This window comes from Mytilus trossulus, chromosome 1 (genome assembly GCF_036588685.1).
Source record: "Mytilus trossulus isolate FHL-02 chromosome 1, PNRI_Mtr1.1.1.hap1, whole genome shotgun sequence".
In the NCBI taxonomy this organism is placed as follows: Eukaryota; Metazoa; Mollusca; class Bivalvia; order Mytilida; family Mytilidae; genus Mytilus; species Mytilus trossulus.
The window spans coordinates 73,623,774-73,649,709 of NC_086373.1; the positions used below are offsets into that span (position 1 = coordinate 73,623,774).

The following is a 25,936-nucleotide window of genomic DNA, read 5'->3' on the forward strand; positions in this document are numbered from 1 at the left end:
AAACATTTATTTTGATTAAATTTCCCTCATCACCGCGCACTGTAAACAAACACAAAACTGAATCAGACGATGCAAGCACCACATTGACGCTGATGGACGGCGTCTGTCACAAAGAAAAGTAAGAAAACACAACAAATGATTACAAAAACAATGCAAAAAACCTAAATTTTGGATAAATCTAGTTTCAAATTGATGATAAATATCCAAGAATCAAATATCAGTAAATGTGCTTTACGGAAAATGAAGCAGTAATCCAAAAAACAACCTATACGGGCTACAGTTTAGGCCTTGATTTTGAAGCATTTTTATTGTCATACAAGTTTGTAAGATTTTGCTTGTCTTGAACATGTTTTATACAATAGACACAGTGGAATTTTGAGGCTTGAGCTGAATTAACACGAATTCCATAAGGCCCAGCATGATGCTGTTGAATAACACTAACAGAAAAAATAACTATAACAAAAAAGGCAGTGCCAGTGTCTGCCTGCCCCCACAGTTATCAGGTCCTCTCATGCCCAATAGTCAATACACTTTCAGGCCCAACACGTTCCCACCCTACACTTTCGCACCCATTTTTTATTCAAATTCCAGTTCAATTATTAGATTATATTTTTTTATATGCAATACCAATACACGTTATCGCTATTTGTCCGCCATTACTGGATATCAATCAGGTTCCCGTTAAATTTTAACATCATAAAACAAAATATCTGACGCCACTATGGAAAAGTGATTGTTGTATGCGTCAAAAGGTCAAGCGGCCAGGTCGGCCAGCCCAGTAGGCTAATAGCCAAAAGTAAAATCACAAAAATACTGAACTCAGAGGAAAATCAATTTGGAAAGTCCATAATCACATGGCAAAATCAAAAAAACAAAATGCATCAAAAACGAATGGACAAGAACTGTCATATTCCTGACTTGGTACAGGCATTTTCAAATGTAGAAAATGGTGGATTAAACCTGGTTCTATAGCGCTAACCCTCTCACTTTAATAACAGTCTCATCAAATTCCGCTACATTTACATGATGCGTTACATAAACAGTCACAATTAATAAAATAGTCAAAATATGGGTACATCAGTCATCATCGTATAACAATTTCAAAAGGAACAATTTAACAGGACACAAAAACATCTACTATCTACGAACACATGGATTGATTTGAGTGTCTGACGTCAGAAAAATTATATACGTCACATAAATTTGACGTTCAATGTGCATACAAACAATTTTAAAATTTACATAGGCAATGTACGCATGCAGGGTTAAAAAATCAAAAGTATGTAAGAATAAATTACAGAAATAGACCGAGATTCAAACTAGTCCAAAAGTTATACATAGAATTTATGAGAATCCAAAACTTTTAAAAGGAACAATTTAACAGGACACAAAAACATCTACTATCTACGAACACATGGATTGATTTGAGTGTCTGGTGTATACACCTTATGATCGCTATTTAGTCCAATTCGGGAACAACAGTCATTTACATGTACACAACTTCCTGTTTGGGTCATGCCATTGTGGAGGGCATTGTGCTTGTGAGCGGGGCTTAGATGGCTCTTTAAAGGATCTTTTAATTTCTATTTTTTTAATTACATTTTAGATAGAATATGGGAGCTAAAAGAAAAAGAATATCGGCCATTGGTGAACAGCAGAGTGAAGATAGAGAAGAATCTCCTGGTCCCCCAGCTGGTCCATCAAGTCAAACTAAGAGACGTAAAAAATCACCACATTACAGTCCAGTAAGTACCGTTTACTAAGAGTAGGAAAAATGTATTTTGTTATTGATTGAAAAATCTTTTAATCCAATCTTTTATGTTGTTTTTTTAAACAAACTTCATTATTTTTTTCTGCAACACCAAAAATTTGTTGTTTGTCAGAACATTGTATTTAAGTAAAAAACCAATTGATTAAGTTAAAAATCACTCTATCTGATGCTGAATGAAAAACTAAAATATGGCAATTCCAGATGTCAGATTGAAGTTATACAAGAATGAAGAAATAGATTTTATAAATCAATCAATTTATGACAAAACTATTTGGAGTAAGCATTTGTACATTTGAAATGGAGAATGTGTGTAGTAGACTCCAAAGTGTACATGTATCTTATAAACTCCTAAAAACCTGGAGGATGCCAGAGCATTACAATGTATATATGTTTATAGCAGGGTTTGCATTTGAATATATTTCAAAACTGAAGATAGATCTGTATTCTAGATGTACATATTAATTAAGAAATTATTCAAGGGGGCTTGAATATATTGTGCTTTTACCACTGGTTGGCCCTTTATGACAAATAATTTACCCTGAGCGATAGCAAGGGATAAAATATTGGCATAAAGGGACAAACCGTGGTAAAATCTAGATATATTCAAGCCCCCATGAATTATTTCGATTCTAATAGGTCAAATACGTCAATTCTTTTGGATCGAAGCGCTCTAGGTGGAGGCAAATATTTGCCATTCCCAGAAATAAACACACTATTAAATTCACGTAAAAAAATGGAGCAAACTGAATTAGTGACATGCATTTTACCACCTGTAGGTGTGTACTCAAAGCGTTTGAAGGACGTCATGTTAGAATTATTAATATACAATGATATATATAATATTTCATGAAAATTTACATTCGTTGTAGACTGAGATTTGTCAAGAGCTGTATGAAACAATTCGTAATCATAAAACAGATGATAGCCGCTTTCTCTGTGAAACTTTTATCAGGGCACCTAAAAGAAGGTGAGTCATAGAGTTTTGATTTAAGAATCTTGTTGGGATATTGATCCAGTTTAAAAATATCAAATAGATCTAGATGTAATTGAATGTCAGGTTATGGGTCCTTTGTAAAAAAACTTCGTTTCAAAAAGAGAGTAACAAGAGTGTTTTTTCTGGTGTATCTGAAATCAGTCATTTCCTTTTCCCTTACCATTAAAAGTAAAAAATGTCATTTTGGTTCTATCTGATGTAAGATAAACACCACTTACAAAAGAGAGAGTACATAGTGGGTGCAATATTTAGTCACACTGACTTTGTTATTAGCCAACTTAAAAACAAGAAATCTGAAATGAAAAAGAATAAAAAAATGTTCTTATACACAAAATTAACATTAATTTTGTCCATTGATGTTATCCCTTTATTATGTGATGAAAGGAAGATGCAGAAAGGATTTGAAACCGGATTTTTAAGGAAAATATTGGTTATTTAATTAAATGTACAATGGCTGATCGTCTGCCAAACAATGTTGTTGTAAGTTGATAACTGTGGTTTTCCCGTTTGAATGGTTTTACACTAGTAATTTTGGAACCCTTTATAGCTTGTTGTTCGGTGTGAGCCAAGGCTCCGTGTTGAAGGCTGTACATTGACCTATAATGGTTTACTTTCTTCTTTTTTTTTTAAAATTGTTATTTGGATGGAGAGTTGTCTCATTGGCACTCACTCCACATCTTCCTTTATCTATAAGTTGAAACTGTTTTGATTTTTCTTTGAGATATGTTTCTTTCTGTGACTAAATGAAGATCAAATTTATTTTCACATTTTAGCTTACATCGTTTATTGAGTTGTAGACCTCTAAGTTGGACAAAGTGATATTCGCTTGTTTTTGGCCTTATATCAAATTTCTGAAAGCTGAAAAGAGCATTTATTTTTTTTACTTGATCCAGTCCGGGGGGAGGGGGGGACAAGATTTTCGAATATCCTTCATGCAGGAAAATCGTGTTTAATGTCAATTTGACAGCCTCTTTTTACTGACATACTATGATTTTTGTGTTGATACATAAGGTGTAAACTAAATTACATGTACAATAATTCGATTATTTGTAGAACTGCAGCAGACTACTATGAAGTAGTATCAACACCTATAGATCTCCTACAGATAGGCCATAAACTGAAAACAGAAGAGTATGAAGAAATAGAACAGTTAACAGCTGATATGGAACTGATGATTACTAATGCAAAAATATACTACAAGGTACTTGTTACATGTGATGATGTTTGTCAGTTTTATAACATCAAAATCATACTATATATAAAGTTGTTTTTTACATATGTGCCTGTATTCTACAATCAAAACCCTACTACAGGGTATGATGGAATGATTCAACAACCTAACTAGACAGCCTCTTAAAAAATAAATCATTGAGGTTACGATTCCCACATGACAATAAATGATTATAGGTTTCATGGGCCAAAGCAAGTTCTAAGAAAAGTATGACGTATGAAAAGTTCAAGTTCTAAAACAACTCAGGAAAAACAACTGGGGGTAACACTAAACAACACTAAATGTAGAAGTACATATCATGTATTCACCATTATAGATATGATAACATTAATTTTTAAATTATTCTAGAAAACTACCCAAGAATATAAGGATGCTTGTGATTTGTGGGATTTGTACGTCAACACGAGAAATGACCTGATAGCTGAAGCATTAGGAGAATCATCTAAACAAGATCCAGGAAGACGTAGAAGTTTGAGAAAAGTTTCTACTATGGAGGGTGATGATGATGATGAAGATGAAGAAGAAAAAAGTGATGATACCAAGGTCTGCATATCTATATTTCATACTTGTATTTGAATCATTGTCTTGGTATCTTGCTTACCTTGTCTAATCGGTTTCAAAGAACTCTTGAAACCATTTGGTTGAATTTAATATAATTTTGCCTCAACTTTCCTCAATGTTTTAGTTATTATATATGAGATGTAGTGTAGTTATCCATAAATAAAGGCCTCTTTTGTGTTCAATAAAGCTTAGAATTGTGACTTATAGATACTACTGCAATAGTTTGTCATAAAAAATAAACTCATCATAGATACAAGGATTAAAATTTTATATTTACGCCAGACGCGCATTTCGTCTACATAAGACTCATCAGTGACGCTGGAATCAAAAAATGTTTAAAAGGCATAATAAAGTACAAAGTTGAAGAGCATTGAGGACCAAAAATAAAAGTATTACCAAATACAGCTAAGGTAATCTACTCCTGAGTTAGAAAAGCCTTAGTTGTCAAAAAAAGCCTTAGTTGTCAGTGCAACTCCTTTGAAACCACACAACAGAAGAATTTCATGAAACTTTACAGTAAATGAGGACATAGCATGTAGATTTGTAGAAGAAATATTTATCAATTGATTTTGTAGGAGCTTGTGTGAGTTTTTCTCCTTAGGAATATGGTAAGATTTTGTTTGCCTAGTGACATGTGGGGGGCATTGGGTATATGAGTGTGTTCTTAAAGGTTCTTAATTTTAAATAGTATCAAATGTTTGTCCATGTTTTAAAGTAATTGATTATAGGTTTATTCTACTTCAGATATTAGATGATCAGCTGGATGACCCTGAAGATTTTGAGGCTTTATTTGGATCTGTGGTGACAGCCAAGGATAATGATAGGGATATTAGTACTGTGTTCCAGTTACTACCTCCCAAATCAGTAAGTTTACATTATAATTTTAAAACTTTCATATATACTTTGTTACAAAAATATCTTAATAAGTACAGTGTTTCATACCATCTGAGCTGGGACATAACAAGTCAGATAGAAAGGAGACTTATGCAAGTCAGATTATGTAATTTTAGTTTGCCTTGACCGTTTAGTATTTTCTCAGTTTCATTTTAATATGTTGATTTATAACATATTAAAACAATTAAAATTGAGTTAATGGTAAACCCCTAGGTATTTTTATAACCCCGCTTTAAAAAAGGGGGGTATACTGTTTTACCTCTGTCTGTCAGTCCGTGCGTCCGTCCGTCCATCAGTCCGTCCGTCCCATGAAACTTTCGTCACATTTTTCTCAGGAACTAAAATACAAGGATTTCTGAAATTTGGTTTCAGGGTTAATCTAAGTCAGCTTTACCGTGTGATGCGTTTTCAGATTGAGCACTTGACAACTTCCTGTTTACCAAACACTTGTATGTTTTTACACATGATAGCCAAGTTGAAAATTTTCGTCACATTTTTCTCAGAAACTACAATACAAGGATTTCTGAAATTTGGTTTTAGGATTTACATAAGTCAGCTATACTGTGTGATGCGTTTTCAGATTCATCACTCGACAACTTCCTGTTTACCGAACACTTGTATGATTTTACACATGATAGCCAAGTTGAAAATTTTCGTCACATTTTTCTCAGGAACTACAATACAAGGATTTCTGAAATTTGGTTTCATGATTTATATAAGTCAGCTATACAGTGTGATGCATTTTCAGATTCATCACTCGACAACTTCCTGTTTACCGAACACTTGTATGATTTTACACATGATAGCCAAGTTGAAAATTTTCGTCACATTTTTCTCAGGAACTACAATACAAGGATTTCTGAAATTTGGTTTCAGGATTTATATAAGTCAGCTATATTGTGTGATGCGTTTTCACATTCATCACCCGGCAACTTCCTGTTTACCAAACACTTGCATATTTTTACACTATTAATGTTATCTACTTGCGGCGGGGGTATCATCAGTGAGCAGTAGCTCGCAGTTTCACTTGTTTTACATGAATTGCCCTTGTAGACAAACTAGCCTTTTATTGATACCTTTTTTATAATTTACCATCATTATTATGTATTTCAGAAATATCCAGAGTACTACCAGATAATAAAACAACCAGTTGACCTTAAGATGGTTGCACAGAATATAAAACATGGTCGCTACAGGACATTAGATGAAGTTGAAAGAGATCTGTTGCAAATGGTGAAGAATGCCAAAACTTTCAATGAACCCAAGTCACTCATATATAAGGTACTATTTAATAAATCCTAGGACATTATAGTTGTAAACATTTTTATTCCACCATAGGTTAAAAGAGGCCATCATGTTCCTGTTCGTCTGTCATTGCCATAGATGATTTTATGGGTTTCAGGTAGTTTACTACGTACCATGCAGTTGTGGTGATATCAACATGAAACTTAATACAGATATTCATTGTAAAGTTGATTTTACAAATATAAGTCAAATTAAGTCTACATATGTGTTGAACAATTTTTAGTTTTACATAATAAGGTATTTGTGATACAACGCCTTGTACAACAACATCTCCAAAGTTTTAAGAACAGATGGTACTATTTTTGCCCGATGCTTTTAAAAATTATATGCTTTATTATATGTATTTTATATTTATTTCAGGATGCTTGTACCATAAAGAAAATTGTTCAAAATAAAAAGATAGAACTACAAACTAAAAGAGCACAGCTTCCATTGTCTGATAGAAAGAAGTAAGGTTAATCTTGAAATAAAATATCACTGTGTTCTATGTTACACAAATATACAGTAGAATTGTTCAAACAGGCGCATTATGTTTGCCTTATGGGGATTAGTTATCTTTATCCTATGCTCTGCCTTAAAATAAATTGCTTTGTTTTGAATAACCAGTACTTTGCAAAATGCTGAAATCATTTAAAAGTCTTTTACTTCTTATTGAGGAGATTTTTTTTATTTACAATTGAATAGAAAAGAATTTTGAAAATTTCTCTTAATGACCTGTACATATTACATGTATGTAACTAAAAACATATCGCTGCCATTTCCTTTATAGTGGAACTTTTATCTAGTAGAATATTACTTAGTGTGCATCCATGGCCAATTGATGTATTATCAAGAATGTAATCTTTTAATTTAAGGAAAAGAGAAACTAAGATGATAATAAAGATGACAGATATATGTGCTGATTTACAGTACCCAACAGACGATGATGTACCTCAGGTCCAATACGATGATATTGATGAGGATGAGGATAGCATGCTAGAAAATAGTCAGATGGAATATGATGATGATTCTGGGGCTGAGACAGTGGCATCAGAAGATAATGAGAGCCCTTTCTGGACAATATTTAATGCTGTCAAAGCTTTCCGCGATGCTAATGGACAGACAATTTATGAACCATTTGTCAAACTGCCAAGCAGAAGGTTAATATATAAATATACACTTGTTCATACTGAACTATAAATTAGAAAATATAATACTTCTTTTAACTTCATGCAGAGTAGAGATTTTATCTATGAAATAAGATAGTAAATTTATTTTTACTTTCATTGTACACAAGTGTACATGTGATGTTAACAATCTGAAAGTTAAGATAATTTCAAAATACAAGTGTTATGCCTAGATTTCTGTTCTTATTGATACAGTGTTCATTATTTAGGTAGAATAGGATATGATAAATTGAATCATAATATTTTACTGTGTTTACTGAAGTTATTTTATTTTTGGGTATCAATTTTTGTGGTTTATAAGGACATCTATCATTGATTTGAGAATTTGAAAATAATGGTTTCATTAATTTTATATTTTATTGTTTATTTAAGGAATGACTGTAATATTTTTTCTGTCTATGAAGATTTCCCTTTTTCTCATGTATCATGGAATCCATGAAAAGTAAAATCATAAAAAAACTGAACTCTGCGAGAAATTCAAAATGGAAATCCAGAATCAAATGGCAAAATCAAAAGCTCAAAGACATGAAATAAATGGATAACAACTGTCATATTCCTTAATTAGTACAGGCATTTTGTAATGTAGAAAATGGTGGATTAAACAGGTTTGATAGCTAGTTAAACCTCTCATTTGTATGAATGCTGCATAAACTGCCAATGACAATGAAGGGTGAACATGTATTGCTTTGTTTGAATTAATGTTATTTTTTTTCTTCTGTACCTTGAACAAAATTGTCAAGGCAGGGCCCTTGCTGTCATGTCAGTTTTCTAGTTGTTCTCATGTATTCATTACTTTTGATTTTGTATTTCAGGTTTTATCCAGACTATTATGACGAAATAGACAGACCAATGTCATTAGCAAATATCAGAAAGAAGATTAAGGTTAGCATGTTTTAAGTTATAATGACCATTATTGACCACATGGTTTAAATGTTCTATGCAAAACAAATTTCATCACTTTTTGGCAAACATTGGAAAACTAGAGAAATAATATTCCTTTAGTAAATTTTTCAGTTTTTTATAATGGATTCCCATAATGCTGAAAAAAATTATGCCTCCTCCTTGTGAGTCATTTATCATTCTAGATTTTTCGAAATATGCAAGTAGTGAGCTGGAGCATTCATGTGTTCAGATTCATTCTTTTGTTATATAACATTATGTCCAACCATATGGTGTAGAAAATTTGAAAAATATACTTCTCTTTAATAATGCAAGTATGATTGCATTTTCTTAATGTTTTTAATATTTTAAAAAATAAGAGGCTGAATTTTATTGTGAAAGATTCTGTGTTGTGGTGTTTCTTTTCTATCAAAATAAAAGTAATAGATGAATGTACAAAGTTTTCTTTTATTACAAAGATTTATTAAAAACTTATGGAAATAGTAAAAGCATATATATTTTGTATTCGAATCACATGATTGAAAAGACGGACCTGGACAGAACTACACATTTTCATAAAAAACAAAAGTTTTATTGGTTGTTTTACAGAATTGATATCATCATTTGAAAATTTACTAAAACATGATTAAAAATTTCAGTATAAACAGTACAGAACAATTGAGAAAATAGCCACAGATTTGAACCTTGTGTTTGAAAATGCTAAACAGTATAATAAAGAGGAGTCTAAAATCCACCAGGTATGTAACGGACAATATAACTTGCTTTCAGAACAAATATTACAAATACCAGTAAATGTTATACATGTATATCATTTGTTATTAAGGAGTCTGTATGATATTTTCACTTTTTTTGGCCCCTTTTATTCAAAAGTTGATCAGAATTATAAATTCTATAACAGTAGAATCTTTCAGATGTTCAACAGATATAAGAAGATTTGGTATCAGCAATGAGACAACTCTCCACGCAAGTCACAATTTGTAAAAGTAAACCATTATAAATCAAAGGTCAAATCCTGATTGAAGGATATTTTGAGCCTAAAACATAACTTGTGTACATACAGGGTCTTATCTCTTTTATTTAATGAATAATGTTGTCTGGAGCATGTCTTAGATATATAAGCAAAATTATTGAATGCGTCATTAGATAATTAAAATAGTTTGTTTATTTGATTTGTTTTGAAAGAAATTTTCTGAGGTACCGGTAAACATTGTTTATTTCTTTATAGGATGCTGTGATATTACAAAAAGTTTTATATGACAAGAAAAAGGATTTGGATGGAAAGGTTAGTATAACAATGTATACATAAAATGTCAACGTTCAGAAAAAAATCCTACATGAATCATAGCATGACATGTTTATTAGTAGTCCAAAATCAACCACACAGGCTAATGTCATGTACACACTGTGTCTGCAGCACACACTGCTTGGCAAACTAATGCATGTGCTGTTTGTGTGCAGTTGTACACAATGAAAAATGGGGTATAAAGATCTTAGGGTATTTAAACTTTATGTGAAGTGCAAACATGTACAATATCTGATTGATAATTCTCAAAACATAATACATGTAGAAGAATGAAAAATGAAATGCTAAAAAATGGAAATTGCAATATTTCATTATCGGTAATAATTAAACCAATGAAAATGAGAAGAGATTATTTAAATGGCCAGTTGATAATGTAGAAAATTAATTCAAAACTTTACTTTAGTTTTGTAGTCAGATTGCCATAGTTATCATAATGCTCAGTAACAAATAATGTTCATTTTAAATGTAATGACAAGATTTGAAGTAGATATCGATATTATAATGAACACTCAAAATTATTGCCATTATATTTTAAATATAATAGTATTTTCAGGTTTTGGATCTACTTTAATTCTTAATTTTAGATATTTGATTAATATTTATGATGATTTTTAGTTCAAATAGTTCCTTAAATGCCATTTGAGCTTTTTCATCACTTGACGTCTCTGACATCTATTATCTTAAACTTTTTAAAAGTCTTTTTCTAGGAAACAGCTGAGGGAAATGTTTAAAAAACTTAAACCTACTGGTCCTTAGGGTATTTAGTTTTAAAATTGTATCCAGGAATGTGATAAATAAACAAACATGGTTATAGAACAGCAGTTTTTGGTTTTTATCTCAAAAACTTAGGAATGACATCAAAAGATCGATGTAGGAAAAAAACTTAAATCAAATAGTTTGGGGGTGGGGTTAAGATTCTGCAAGTTTTGTATATATAAAATCAATTTTTACATATATCCCTATTGGTCAATCAATTATTCCCAAATTAAGTTAAAAAAGGGGTGGGGTCAGTGGAAAAACTATGTGAATTAAGTTTTTTATCCTACATTGAATTTTTGATGTTGTCCCTTAACAAAGGACAGAAGTAACTAAAAATTAACCGCAGGTCCAGGTCTCTGTCATATAAAATATTTAAATAAAATCTGGGGACAATTCATTTTAGCATAATAACTGTCAAATTTTGAGGAAACAACTGTCAGTAATATGAGTTGATGACAGGTTAGCAAGCATACTTCATGCAATATCTGACTTATAATAATTTATCCTAAAGTTATTTTTGTATTACCTTATCTAAGGACAAAGATGTTACCCTGACTTTGTTATTTCTTTTTTGTCTAATCTTAAATTTTGCTGTAGTTCATGAATACATGTTCTGTAAAATTCACAGCAATGGCTATTAATTAAGAATAATACAGAATTATTCATATACATTAATCAGGTAAGGCATAAAGACTTAAAAAAAACTTGTTTAATTATGACATTTTATTTCTCTAATATATTTTTTGTTATTTTAAAGTTGATTTTTTAGCCTAGTTTTAGTTTCCACCACATACTTTATCTTCCTATATATCTTGTTCACTATAGGACTTTAGTATACTAGATGATAATAGCGTTGATTTTGAGGTGCCCTGTATCCCGGTGAGTGGTGATGTTGTCTTGCTTTAGATACTTTGTCCAGATACCAATTTTTGTTCATATTGAATCAATAGCTTACATATAATTACATAGTTAAGATATATATCTGTTAAAAACTGATAACATTTTTGACCATGTATTTCAAATATCTGTGAGATTATAAGTACGCTGCCCCATAGAACTTTTGTTCTGGAGCTTCCTCATCTCAATGCTTTTGTAGAGCCTATTTTAAAGCTGCAGTGAGGTACAAATTTGATTCAATATGGATCCTATTTATTTAGATAAGAGTTGTCTGAGACAGTATTTTTTATTTGCTTTGAGTGTTGTAGTAGATTAGATCTTTCTTCTTTGTTTTTTGCATATATTTTGAATATCATATAATTTGATTAATGCTGTGTTTGTTTCAGTTTAGAATGTTTTATTTAGAATTATAGTTTCCAATGTGTATAAATGTATGAGAAATTATGTAATGTGACCATGAAAGCAACCTTTGTAGTTAGTATTCAATTATTTTACTTATTGATGGAATAACATGCTGAAAGTATTTTGACAACTTATGTTTTTGGATGTAATAAGATGATTTAGGCATTCAATTGAGAAGAAAATTCTGACTAATATTTATATTTTTATTGAATGACTTTTGACAGTTGAAACAAAATTAAAGATAGTTTTTATATTCCAACTTTTATATGATATGTTAATAAGACAGCTGTTTTTTGGTTCCTGTATCAAATGTAGTCAATTTGATTAAAATGTCCCCATGTGATATTCTACACTCCCTCTATGGTGGAGAATGTCATAGCAAAAACTAACAGCTGATTTTAATGAAATTGAAATGCAGTATTGTGGAAAATTATATCTAAAATGAAAAACAATTGGTCTTCATCACAGTGAGAATAAATTGTACCCAGAGGCAGGCTTTATCTGGCCCCTTTACAATAGTGTATACTGGTACAGAAAAATGGAGGCCACACTAAGATTTAAAAAAACACACAAGATAATTAACAAAAGGTTAGAAGTTCCTGACTTTAGACAGGTGCAAAAAAAGAAAGGGTTCAACATTTTTTGTAAGTTTTCAACCCTCCCCTTATACATCTAGCCAATGTGGAATAAATAAATACACAGTAAGATTCTGCTTAAAAGAAGTCTGATTCTGAATTTAGAACAGATAATAGAAGAAACTAAGCATAATGATAATGATTAACATTAAATACTAAAGGACAACTGACATGTCAGCTCCAGATATTTATTTCAGCATTCATATTCATCATGAAATCCTCTATGAAAACCCAATAATTCAAAATTGATATTTTGCATGCTAATTCTATTCATTGAATTACAATATTAATCTTACTTGACTCATTCTTTTTGCATATTTGATATTAACAATGTATTTTGTGGCATGATATTTTACATGTAAATTGATTTAATAATAATTAGAATGTTAGATCTCGAGACTTTGTAAATGGTGCTTGAAGTCATTTATGGCATTAATTGGTTGTTCAGATGTCAATTCCGGTATTCTTTTTTTATCAATAAATTTGTGTTACATTTAGAGAAAAAAATAAGATATTTATTTGTTTTTCTTCAAATTATAATGTTTTGTGGATAGAGGTTATTGAAGGAGAAGATGTTGAGGGAAATTGAGTTGCTCTTGAGATGTTGGAGGGCAAACATGTGATTGTGGTCATGGCAAGAAGATTCCTCTAACCTGAATCACTTAAAATAAGGAGATGCTTTGCTTCATTGTTGATAACAAACAGATTCTTCAATTATGAAGTATTGGCTGATTTGAAGGTCGATGGCCTGGTTGCTGTCCAGCACTTTCATTTAATATTTATTCTTCTATTTATTTGTAATTATATGTATCATTCTGAAATTTTCTCAATGTACTGATTTTCTGACTATGGCAGCATATTTTTATATATTGACTTTTGTATTGTGTACTAATATTAATATGCCTTTAAATACACAATTGCTGACGAAGATATTCAACTAATTAACCCAAAACCATATTACTTGCCAAAATGATGCATTTGCAGTCTTAACGCTGAACTTCTAAATCTACAGGCCCGCAGCTCAATTTTTGAAATTTTTTAGTTAGATTCTGTTGGCCTGTAGGTCTGAATTTTACAGGCGCGATAGCAATTTTACCAGCCTGGGCTGCCAGGGCTGCCACTCGTCGTGAAGACTGCATTTGAATAACATTCACACATCAAAAGCTAGTTACTGTGACCTACATTCATATTATTTGATGTAAAGACACATCAAATTAAATTTGAAGGGTTTCTAACTAAAGAAGGCAGATTTTCATCTTGTGCTTGCATCTTTTGAATAAGCAATATATTACATATGATATACATGTTCTTTGTTAACATACCATTTGAGATCTGCAATGTTGTTTAATACATATTTTGTGCGTGTTTTGGAACTAGTCATGCAGTTTGCTTTATTCTTGGTATAGATATGAGTGAGCTGAATATTGCACGATTTATAAATTAAAAAAATAGAATCTAAATAATGTGAAAAAGTAAGTTTGAGTAAATTAGAGTTTTAAATGGGTTCAAGAAAAAGGCTTGGCAACATTATAAAGATTTTCACTGCCAAACAGGAAATCTGAAAATCAAAAGATTGACCATAGTTACTTATAAGGCTCAACATATATAAAAAAAATACATTTTTATTCACAAAAGTCATAATTTTAAGCTAATTCCATCAGATTAATACTAAAGACAATAAAAAATCATCATATATATATATGACTTGTTCTCTTTAATTATCTTAGAGTGGTGAATCTCTAGCCTGTGTTTTCATGAAGTGTAATCTAAATCTAGCCTAAGCTTCATATTAAATTAAAATTAACCTTGAGAAATATGCATTTATAACATTTCATTATGTCTGTGTGTAGCAATATTGTACAGTAAGGGAAACAGGTCAAATATAGAACTGCAAAACTGTGGAAGATCAACTTTGCCTCAAAGAAATGAAATCTTATGTAACAGTTGATCCAATATTTATAGGTCAAGGTTTGATGGTTTTTCTATGTCACTTATGAGAGATGTTTAAATGATGAATAATGTTCATGTAGATTATTGTCATAAGAAAACTTGGAACCACATTTTCTTGCATAATCCACATAGTGTATAATTATAATTTTAAAAGTGGTGCATTTTTGTAATATCTTACAATCTTGAAAAATGTATTTGACTTTTTTCAGAAAGTATCTCGTGAGCTATTTGAGGAGGACAGTCTTCAAAGTATCCCTATAAAGAAACCTGGAAGAATTCCCGAGGCTGAGAAGAAACGTCCTGGACGTAAACCTAATCCTGATGTTCTCAGGAAACGATTAATGACATTGTATAAATGTGTCTTTGATTACAATGTAAGGAGAAGTCTATTTTACCAACAAGAATTTTATGATGAAGAATATGATTATTTTGAATAAATCCATTGATGCAATCATCTTTTCTTTGGAAGGAGATTCTTAAGACTCTTATTTTGAGTTTGAAAAATGTTAATTTTCCATTCTGTCATATTTTTTAACACATTTAAATTATTGTCATGATATTGATAATGCAAGAAATGATAATAGATCTAATATTACTTTTTTTATTAGGACAATGAAAGTCGTCCTTTGAGATTTATTTTCATGCAGCTTCCATCAAAGAAAGAATATCCAGATTATTATGATGTAATTACTAATCCTATTGACATGTCAATGATAGAACAGAAAATCAAATCTAACCAGGTACAGTAAAATTAAATTGTTAGAATTAAGACTGTTTTGCTGTTAATAGTTATCTTATTGTTATACATTTATTGAACAGAAAATAAGATCTTTACTAGGCAAAATAAATTGCAACTCATCTTCACTAATCAAACAGCCTTTTCAGCACAAATTTTTATAAAATGTCTAAGATAAAACAGAAGCTATTATAATTCTGTTTAGTGGTTAATTCATACTGAGTTTTGACTTTTGAAATCATTAAGTCAAAGATGAAGGTTTTAGCAGCAATCTACTGAATCTTTTCAATTTTTGTTTCATTCCAAATATTATATTTTGAATTCTGCATTCAATCTTTACAAAATGAGTCTGTAAATCAGCCATATTCTCATGCTTTTTAATTGGGTGTTCTTACTGTGAATTTAACTGTTTATTTCAGTATGCTAATCCTGATGTATTACTGACAGATTTTGAATTGATGTTTAACAATGCTCGTCGTTACAATGAGGAGGGATCATTGGTTTATAATGATGCTAACACATTACAGAAGGCCTTGAAATTAAAATGGAAAAATATCTGCCAGACTAACGAGGCCAGGAAAGCACTCAGTAAAAGGTTTGTGTACGATTCTAAAAAGTTCTCTGATGTTGAATTTTTAGGGTCTTGTATGATTTGAAGTATGCTTTTCTTTATTTTCATACAATGTACATGAAAATTTAATATTGAAATTATAAAATCCAAATCTAGAAATGTCTGATAGAAAATTTTGGATTTTTGATATGAAAGTGTTAGAATGCTATATGTGAAATTTCTAATATTAATCTTTTCTTTCAAATATGTTGCAGTTGTTAAAGAACCAATCCTATGTACAATCAAATATATTAACAGCTTATCAAATATTATTCCTACTGTACATGTTCTTTGTTCAATGTTGTTTGGGGGAAAAGTATAAGTGAAGATCATAGCAACAATAAGTAAGCTATCATCAAATTGAAAATATCAAGCAATAGTTTTATTTCTAACATCCATTTTTCTAATTACCATTTTTCAGCAGAGTTGAAGCCAAAAATATCCCAAGTAAACTACAAAGACTGTATGATGCTATCAACAACTTTTCAGATGTTCATGGAAGAACATTATCTACACCATTCCTAAAACTACCATTGAAAAGTGTAAGTACATTGTCCTTGTCATTCTTTAAATTGCCACTAAAATATGAATTAGAATAAATAGATATTTGATGTCTATTGATTTGATAAACACATCACCACAAAGAAAACTCTAGACTTCTAATCTCTTTGATCAGAGAAATTTTTGTATTCATTTCTTTCAAGGGGTACAATCAAAATCACGTGATGGATATACACACACCGGAAGTTACAGTCAAACTCGCCGCTTGAAAGGTTTGTAGTTGCAATATCTTGTTTATATCTATTAAATTTTGATTAATAAGTTGGCACACAGAATGTCGGATAGTATGTAGTTTTAAAATACACAATTGTTTTTGCTAGAAAGCGTGCAGTTATTGCAAACTCTTGGACACAGTTATCTGGTGAAATTTTGGAACTGTGTCGAAGTGTTAGCATTAACTGCACGCTTTCCAGCAAGGATAATTGTGTATTTCAAAACTAGATAGTATCCAACATTCCGTGCACTACCTTATTTATTAAATTTTATTGATATAAACAAGTAAATACGACTACTTACCTTTCAAGCGGTCTGCTAGACTGTTACTTCCGGTGTGTGTATATCCATCACATGATTTTGATTGTACCCCTTGTCTTTGTTCCTGCACAAAAAAAAGTGTCGCATAAAACAAAAAATTGTAAATATGAACAGGCACTCAATAGTCTTGCCAAAATTTTTCATGGGAGCTAGGTCAATACAGGAAAATAGCTTCAAAGCATTATTTGATTAAGACATATCACTTTTGTTGTGTAAGAAAAATAACGTCTTGCAATTTTAGATGCTTTATGATCGTAAGATGATAGATATACGTAACAATAACGTTACGTTACATTAACAATAGTGTGCGCAAAAGTACGGGAAACAATTACATAAGAAAATGATAAAAAGTCTCTTGGCCTATATTCACGACAAGACACATTGTAACTTGACCTTTTAGGTTTGTAACTTTTAGGCTGTATTTTTAAAACACAGTTTCAAAAATTATACATTGTTGGTTTTTCTCAAGCTTCCATAGCCTGTACAAATAAATTTTGTATAATAAAATACAATAATAAACACATATTGCATATATTAAATGTGAGGACTTGATTGTCCTCATCAGCTAACTTAATTTGAAATACTTTTGATAGGCCAGTAGATTGTTTCCATCATTCCTGAATTTTTATGTCTCTATTTCTTAAATTTTTGCTGGAAAGTTTGAGTAGCTTGTCGCCACATAATTTCAAAGCAATTTCTGGAAAGTATGTTTTCGTTGTCAATGACATTCTTTAAACTACATCTGAAAAGTATAAGTAGATTGTTGACAATATTTCTAACTTACAAAAGAAAGAAAGATCAATATGAAAGTAAGGAGAGTTGGATAGAAAAACAAAACAAAATGAAGGTTTCATACTGTTATTGGTTCCTGGTGTGTATAGGAATATCCTGACTATTTTGAGATTATAAAGAAGCCTACAGATATGCAGAGGATACAACCGAAGTTATTGTTTATGTTTTCTGTTGTTTATAGGAATTTCCAGATTATTTTGAGATTATAAAGAAGCCTACAGATATGCAGAGGATACAACCGAAGTTATTGTTTATGTTTTCTGTTGTTTATAGGAATATCCAGATTATTTTGAGATTATAAAGAAGCCAATAGATATGCAGAGGATACAACCGAAGTTATTGTTTATGTTTTCTGTTGTTTATAGGAATATCCAGATTATTTTGAGATTATAAAGAAGCCTACAGATATGCAGAGGATACAACCGAAGTTATTGTTTATGTTTTCTGTTGTTTATAGGAATATCCAGATTATTTTGAGATTATAAAGAAGCCAATAGATATGCAGAGGATACAACAGAAGTTACTGTTAAATCAGTATGAATCAGTAGAAGATATGGTGGCTGACTTTGTACAGATGTTTGATAATGCTTCTAAATATAATGAACCTGATTCACTTATTTACAAGGTAAAATGAAAAAGGGGGTTGTGGGTATCAGTGTGAGAGCGGCGCAGTTACAACATAATAAACATGATTCACTCACAAGATAATTAAAAAAAGGCGATGTGGGTATCTGTCAGTGATACAGAAACTCAGCAACAACAAAATGAGACAGATTCAATCATTTACAAGATATAAGATACTCAAAAGGGGTAATGTAGCTAAATGCAACCGCTGTCCAGCAATAAAACAATCCACATCAAGGAGAATCAGGAGAAGGATACTTCTTGAACCTTGAATATCATCACTCAAACATTTCTTCGTGGGAATATTTTATAAGCATCTATAGATATGATTTTTATTATGAAAATTTCTCTTAAGTAACAAGAAATATGGAGTAATATAAACAATCTTCAAAATATTTGAAACAAATCTACAATTTTTTTAATTGCAGTGTATTTACCTTATTCATCAAAGCAAACAAGTGTAATTACATCAAATTGAGATGCATTATAAAACAAGTTGTCTGTCCAATTTAATTTTAGGATGCATTGACTTTACAAAGAGTATGTCTTGAGAAGAAAATGGAGTTAACAGAGGAAGGATCATGTGAAATACCTGATGTAAGACACATTATCCAGGAGCTCACAACTAACCTGTTTATATCTACATATAATTATCAGGTAATAACATTTATATATTAATCTATGGCTATATATGACTACTGCTCAATATCTAAGAGTATAACCCTTGTTTATTTTTGAAATGTTCTTAACTTATATATGAACCAACTGATTAAAAACTTGACATATAGTCCTACCATAAATAGTTAATGAATGAGTTCGAGTTTCTTTCTGGTTTAGCAATTATTGCATTATATACCACTATATAATGGGGGCATGCTGAATATGATGAGAGATATTGCTGTGCAACAGGTCACCTATAGCTTTTTAGAGTTGTTTAAAGTGGTCTTTAAGATGCAAAGAGCTTATCTCTTTCCCTACATGTGATAACAAATTAAACACACATTCTGAGCATTTGCAAGAAATAAATTTATATATGTACACAACTAAATGTTCAAATTATGTTTGAATTTTGACATTATTTACATTTGTACTATAATTTGTAATAACAGGATGAAGAAGGACGATGTTTGAGTGATTCATTCTCTGAGTTACCTGAGAGAGACCCAGAGGAAGATTTAGAGACATCTAAACTTACAGAGTAAGTCGAGATATTAAACTGTATCATTTCTGTGTGTTCCAATATTAATCAATTGGCATACTTTAGATATAAAAGTGAATGGTTCTAGAACGAAATTCTAATGTCAGAAAAAAACATAAAAACCAGTCTGTTATGTCCTTATTTTTATGCTGGCTATTCAAAACTCCTCCCTCTGAAAAAATCACATTGTTTTGTCCTTACTTCAATAAGCTCTTATCAATTTAATATATACAGATTTTTATCCAAAGAGTTATTTTAAGAAAGGGTAACTTTTGTTTTTTAGGTTGTATTCAAGGCAAATAAAACTTGTAATTTGATATAATATAAAGGATGATGGGTTTAAAAACTTAACAATTTTGACTTGAATTTTAGTTCATAGGAGTTTTCTAATAAATTATTAAATTCTATAGATATGTGTCTTATGACTGGCCCAAACAAGCATTGTTATTAGTATTGACAATTATTTCTACTTTCAGGAAACCATTATCATTTGATCAAATCAAAAGGAACATTGACAGGGTAGGTATTCTGTTGCATAAGTTAGATTAAAAGAAATTAATCCTGTTGTTTGGATCAGAAGGTATTACTAATGTTATAGTGTTTAGCCATCCTTTGATATGATCTGAACTAACCAAGGAAACAACTTATTGGTTCTCAAAACTTATTAAAAGAAAAGTAGTTAAAAACTAATCATAAATCTTTTATCATATATATGGATATAGATATTGCAAAAGTGATAATACAGTAGATTCCACTTAATTGCATACCGCTTAATAGCATAATTCGGTTAATTGCATACTTTTCTCCTGCACAAAACCATTTCCCATTCATCTAATGTTAAATTGTACGGTTATATGCATAGCCCCACAAGTGGCATTTCGGTTAATTGCATAGAAAATAATCGCCAGCTAGATATGCTTAGTTAAAACTGACGAGATTTTTGACCGGAAACCGGTAATTTGGTAAGTATATTTTTCTTGAATGCATCATATTTTTTTTATTATTTCACATTTACTTCTGTGATATTTAAATAAAGTTTTAAAACAGTTACTTTCGTGTTTATATGAATATAAAAAAGGCCTCGTTGTGTACACAGGTAAAGTTTCCCATATTCTATTTTAAGCCTCGAGGTCATAAAAATGTCAATCAGCTGATTGTTGTAAAAACACAACCATTCTATGATCTTATATCTCAAAAGGTGTTAATTATTGATTGCATTTCAAACATTGTTCATAGATAACATTTTGGGTGCATTTTTAAAACAATAACGCCTGCTAATGATCGATCATTATCCCAATGTGCAATCTCGTAATTTGGCAAGGGCTGATCTACATTCGATATGTAAAATATTACAGGGCATTTATATATGGTTGAAGAATTTCAACATTAATCTTTCATTTTAAATATTTTTTGAAAAGAACATTAACTTAAAATTATTATATTGTCTCACTTTTAACACTTGTGTCCAGCAAATAACCCGTGCAGGGCCCCATTACCTGTTAACTGCTTTGCATATCCAAAACTAACGAGGTTAAAGTAACAGTGTTACATCACTGTGCAATCGGTAAATACTGCATATTAAAGGCAGTTCATTACACATTTATTGTATCAAATGATTATAAACTGTGTAGCATTGTTCAACAGTTTGTTTTAATCAAAGCGTAACAATATAATTAGTACATCCGTGTCATAGAAACAAATCTATTTTTAGAACAATTTTATTTTCGTATCTCGGGTAAAGGAAAAGTCGGTACATAAATAAACTAAAACTAAATGTGTTTATAAACTTTATTGAAAGAATAAACAATGAAATAAAATGCATGACACTAGACAAATAACTTTTATTAGAATAAATAATAATTCAATATGTTGTAAGTGGATTATGGACGTTCATCTTTCTTCAGGATTTCCTTTACTGATCTGCACTATCGATGTTATTTGACTCCGTATTTTGGCATTTCGGATATAAGCATACTCCGCTTTATTGCATAATTTCGTCTGACAAATAGGCTATGCAAATAACCGGAATGTACTGTATTATGCAATTTAACTTATTTGTTGTAGTCAGTCATTTAAAAAAACTCATGTCAACATGCTGAAGAGCGGATAAAGATTATCTGCATGATTAAAGAATTAGTGTTCTTGTTTTATACATTTATTGAAATATGAAGATGATATTCTAAATGATATTTTTTTACAACAGGGAAGATACAGAAGAATGGACAAGTTTCAGGAGGATATGTTCTTAGTCTTTGAGAGAGCGAGACGACTCTGTAGAACTGATTCACAGGTAAACTTTGTACAAAATTGCAACTTGGATGATTTCTTAAATATTTTCGTACATGGTTAAAGACCCTTTAACCATGTACGAAAAATAAGGTCTTGGAATTTGATTCCACTGTTCACTTACCATGGGCATTGTAACTATGGACACCCAATGTTTTAAGATATTTTCCATATTATTACTGTTATACATCATTGAATTTAAATACAGAACATGATGACAGCAAATGCATGTGAAGTTTTGATATTAAATATGCCTGGCAACAATAGAGGTTTATTTTACATTTTGTAGGATAAGTCAAAATAAAAACCTGTACTACATATTAAGCTATAAAGAGCCCTGACTTGACTAAATGACAAACAAACAAGAAGCCAATCTATGCTGATACAGCAAACAAACAAAAATATGATAGACAGCAACTTGCAACAACCACTGAATTACAGGCCCTTGACTCAAGACAATAAATATGGGTTGGCCAAACATGTTTGAGAGGGCTCAACCTTCCCCTTACTGAAGACAGTGGTGTAAAAGCACAACATTAGAACAAACTATAAAAATCAGATTGGCTTGTAGCACACATAAACAAAGAAAAGGTAAATGTACATATACACATATCTGCTGTTCATAATTTTGTATTATTTGATGGTTTATTTGTTCAGCTTTATGAAGATGCAGTGGAAATGCAGCATTTCTTTATAAAGAAAAGAGATGAGATATGTAAGAATGGAGAGATCTTGTTGACTCCAGCTTTAAGTTACACAGAGCGCCACCTACAGGCAGCCCTTGATGCTGAAAGAAACAGGAAAATGCTTCTAGAGAAAGAGGGAACAGAAAAGGCTAAAAGAGAGTCAGAAGAAAGACAACTTCAAAATACAGTAATGTTTGATTCTACTTCAGTAGGAATAATCTGTTTTGAATCTAAGGAACCTTATGATAATTCTCAAAATTTTGGAACATTATTTCTTTTGATAGTTATTGTGATATTTTGAATGTCCATTATATGGATGCCACTGTTAAATTAAATGATGAATTTGACAAATCATTCAATAAAAACTCTTAAAAACAAATCTAAGGATCCAAGCCAAACTTAAGGGAAATCAATTATTGATGCCCATAATGTTTTGAATGATTACTACTGCCAACATATGACAAACTATTTACAGTTACTTACACAATTGCTTAACAAATAGTATTCAGAAACTTTAAATTAACCTTTAAGATTTAGATTCTCGAAATACAACTTTTTGCCCCCTTTCGGAATTCTGGTTGATGATCACAACTACCATAAGAAATTTTACTTAACTGACTTTTAATGTCCCACCTACAATAGTAGAGAGGCATTTTGTTTTCTGGTCCGTGTGTCCATTCGTTTGTTTGTCTGTCTTTTCGTCTCTTTGTCCCACTTCAGGTTAAAGTTTTTGGTCAAGGTAGTTTTTTGAAATGAAGTTGAAGTCCAATCAACTTCAAACTCAGTATACATGTTCCCTATGGTATGATCTTTCTAATTTAAATGCTAAATTATATTTTTACCCCAATTTCACGTCTAATAACTGAACATAGAAAATGATATTGTGAATGGGGCATCTGTGTCCTATGGACACATTCTTATTTACAAATGCATGTAAATGATATGACTTATATTTTATGTTATATAGGTCAGTAGTGAAGATTTTTTCAAGTACAAAGAGCAAACATTTCATATTGGTGATACAGTGTACATTGAACCAAGGTAAGGCCCAAAATAGAATGAAAAATAAGTAGTTGGGGGAGTGATTCTCTTCTGGATTCTAAAAAAAACCACATGTATATTGAAATAAGATGATTCTTTTATTTAAGATACACTGATTTTTTTTATAATAAAGGCTATGCAAAGTAAGAGTTTAAACTCAAAACCCCTCTATGTAATTTTTTTTTAGAAATCTATAAAACTCTCAGATTCTTTTATATAATAAGGATTATTAGTTCTTCGTACCTTAAAAAAATCATTTTTCTGGTTAGCCCTTTTAAAGTTTGCTATTTTGGCCACTGATTTTGGCCATACATTGGATTATAAAAGGATTTTAATGTTTGGATAGATCTGGTTTGAAGAGAAAATCTACAAGTATATACAGGTAAGTCCCATCGCTTTATTATTTCATAATTTGCATGGTGTTTATTATATTGCCAGGCCCAGAGGGCCAGATGGAGCTGTTGCCATCACTTGGCGTCTGTTGTCTGTTAAAAACTAGTTGACTACTCCGGAAAAAAATTAAGATAGCCACTTCATTCTTAGTGTATTGAGTTTAATCATTGTGTCTAATGGTCCCCTCTCTGCCAACATGGCTAAAAAATGAATATATTGGTTACATGTCAGTCATTATTAAATACTACACATCAGGATGTTTTTGTCTTTTTCACCAAACAGTAGTGGTTAAATTTTGATGTGTCAAATTTTGGCTCTTTGAGCCAATTCTAGTTTAATTTATTGTCCATATTTGATGTACCTAACAACCTCTGAAAGTGAAAATACAGGTCATGCATGTCCTGCAGTATGAACAGAAATCAGGTCAATATATTATTATTATATCCTTGCCAACAAACTATTATTTGCATTTTTTTTCACCTATACATGTACCAAATCATTACTCAAAGAGTAATATTCATAGCATATTTATTAATTATTTATTATTTTTATATAAAAATTAAAAAAAACATAAATTTTGTCTCAAAGTGTATTCAGAATGTTGCAAGAAACTATTATGACTGTTAAATTAATTCATGTAATAACTTTTTCCTGTCAGTATGCAAGGTTTAAATTTGCAGTTCAGAAGTATCAAGTGCCATACTATTGAGTTCTGATAAGTTTAAGTTTCTAGATAGATATTCTAAGTAAGAGTTGTTTTCTGAACTTTTTGCAGTTAAATATACATAGTTTAATCAAACTTGTTTTAAAAGTTCCCTGATAGTTTAAATTTATACAGGATCTGAAAGAGTATCAGTAGTGTTATTATGCATTCTACTTGTTCTTCAGTTTGTTCATATTAGGGTCTGTGGTCTGTCTGTCAATCAGTTATTATGGTCACACTTATCTCTTTATATTTAATCGGCAGCTTAAAAGTCATAACTTGTAATGAGCCTTCTTTAGGAACTGTCAGACATGCTAATACTTAAACATTTTTGTCACACTTTCTTCAAGGTTAGTAAACAGAATTATTTCATATTTAGTTATCATCTAAGCAATGATGAGTTGCAATGTATGAGTAAAAGAGGTGTACATATGCTAATCAGAACATCACCTGCAATCTTGTTCTATTTATTAACACTGGTGGAGGATATATTCTTAGATAGTGTTTTAATCAGATTTTGGGGTGCTCCTAAGCAGGAGTCATATACTCTGTTATCACTTGGCATCCATCTTGGTCTGTCGTCTTAAAACTTTATTAAAGATCTTGTATAACTCTACTGATTAAAGTTTGTGTTGTTTATTCTGGTCAGTCAACATTTCCTGGTGGCAAAGGCTAAACATAGAACATGAGGCCAAATGCATTACTTTTCTCATATACATCTCTTCACCTAGAAACCTATAGCAGATAAGTAGAACTTAAAAATAGCAAAATAATAACAGGTGAGCGAATCAGGCTCTTATAAGCCAACTTTTTAGTTTTTGTTTTTAAATAAATTTTAAAATCATGTTTTAAACAGAATAATTAGGGAATTTACACTATACTTTATTGATAGGTGTTAAATTATCTTAAATAGTAACATTCAAATCCAATTTGGCAGTATATATGTGGGGAAAATTTTGCTCTCAAGATATCAAAAGTCTAATTGAATTACAATGAAGGTGAAA

General features: G+C 30.9%; 1 protein-coding gene across 13 annotated transcripts in view; it reads left to right on the forward strand.

The window, feature by feature from the left end:
* The first annotated feature begins 14 nt into the window (after positions 1-14).
* LOC134684573 (protein polybromo-1-like) overlaps positions 15-25,936 on the forward strand; it is a 46,512-nt gene continuing 20,590 nt past the window's right edge. For 9 of the 13 annotated variants that reach the window (XM_063543871.1, XM_063543947.1, XM_063543893.1 and 6 more), the window contains exons 1-25: positions 15-118; positions 1,607-1,745; positions 2,641-2,738; positions 3,819-3,966; positions 4,345-4,539; positions 5,302-5,421; positions 6,565-6,732; positions 7,117-7,205; positions 7,611-7,895; positions 8,735-8,804; positions 9,461-9,559; positions 10,048-10,104; positions 11,710-11,763; positions 14,978-15,142; positions 15,377-15,508; positions 15,924-16,099; positions 16,536-16,656; positions 18,459-18,626; positions 19,145-19,282; positions 19,735-19,823; positions 20,300-20,342; positions 22,027-22,113; positions 22,767-22,982; positions 23,763-23,836; positions 24,183-24,218. In XM_063543871.1, coding sequence (XP_063399941.1) covers positions 1,614-1,745; positions 2,641-2,738; positions 3,819-3,966; positions 4,345-4,539; positions 5,302-5,421; positions 6,565-6,732; positions 7,117-7,205; positions 7,611-7,895; positions 8,735-8,804; positions 9,461-9,559; positions 10,048-10,104; positions 11,710-11,763; positions 14,978-15,142; positions 15,377-15,508; positions 15,924-16,099; positions 16,536-16,656; positions 18,459-18,626; positions 19,145-19,282; positions 19,735-19,823; positions 20,300-20,342; positions 22,027-22,113; positions 22,767-22,982; positions 23,763-23,836; positions 24,183-24,218 — 2,960 coding nt within the window. In that variant the 5' untranslated portion in view covers positions 15-118; positions 1,607-1,613. Of the gene's footprint in view, positions 119-304; positions 324-1,606; positions 1,746-2,640; positions 2,739-3,818; positions 3,967-4,344; positions 4,540-5,301; positions 5,422-6,564; positions 6,733-7,116; positions 7,206-7,610; positions 7,896-8,734; positions 8,805-9,460; positions 9,560-10,047; positions 10,105-11,709; positions 11,764-14,977; positions 15,143-15,376; positions 15,509-15,923; positions 16,100-16,535; positions 16,657-18,458; positions 18,627-19,144; positions 19,283-19,734; positions 19,824-20,299; positions 20,343-22,026; positions 22,114-22,766; positions 22,983-23,762; positions 23,837-24,182; positions 24,219-25,936 lie in introns of those variants that run through there. The other 4 variants (XM_063543884.1, XM_063543879.1, XM_063543914.1 and 1 more) reach the window with 4 other exon arrangements.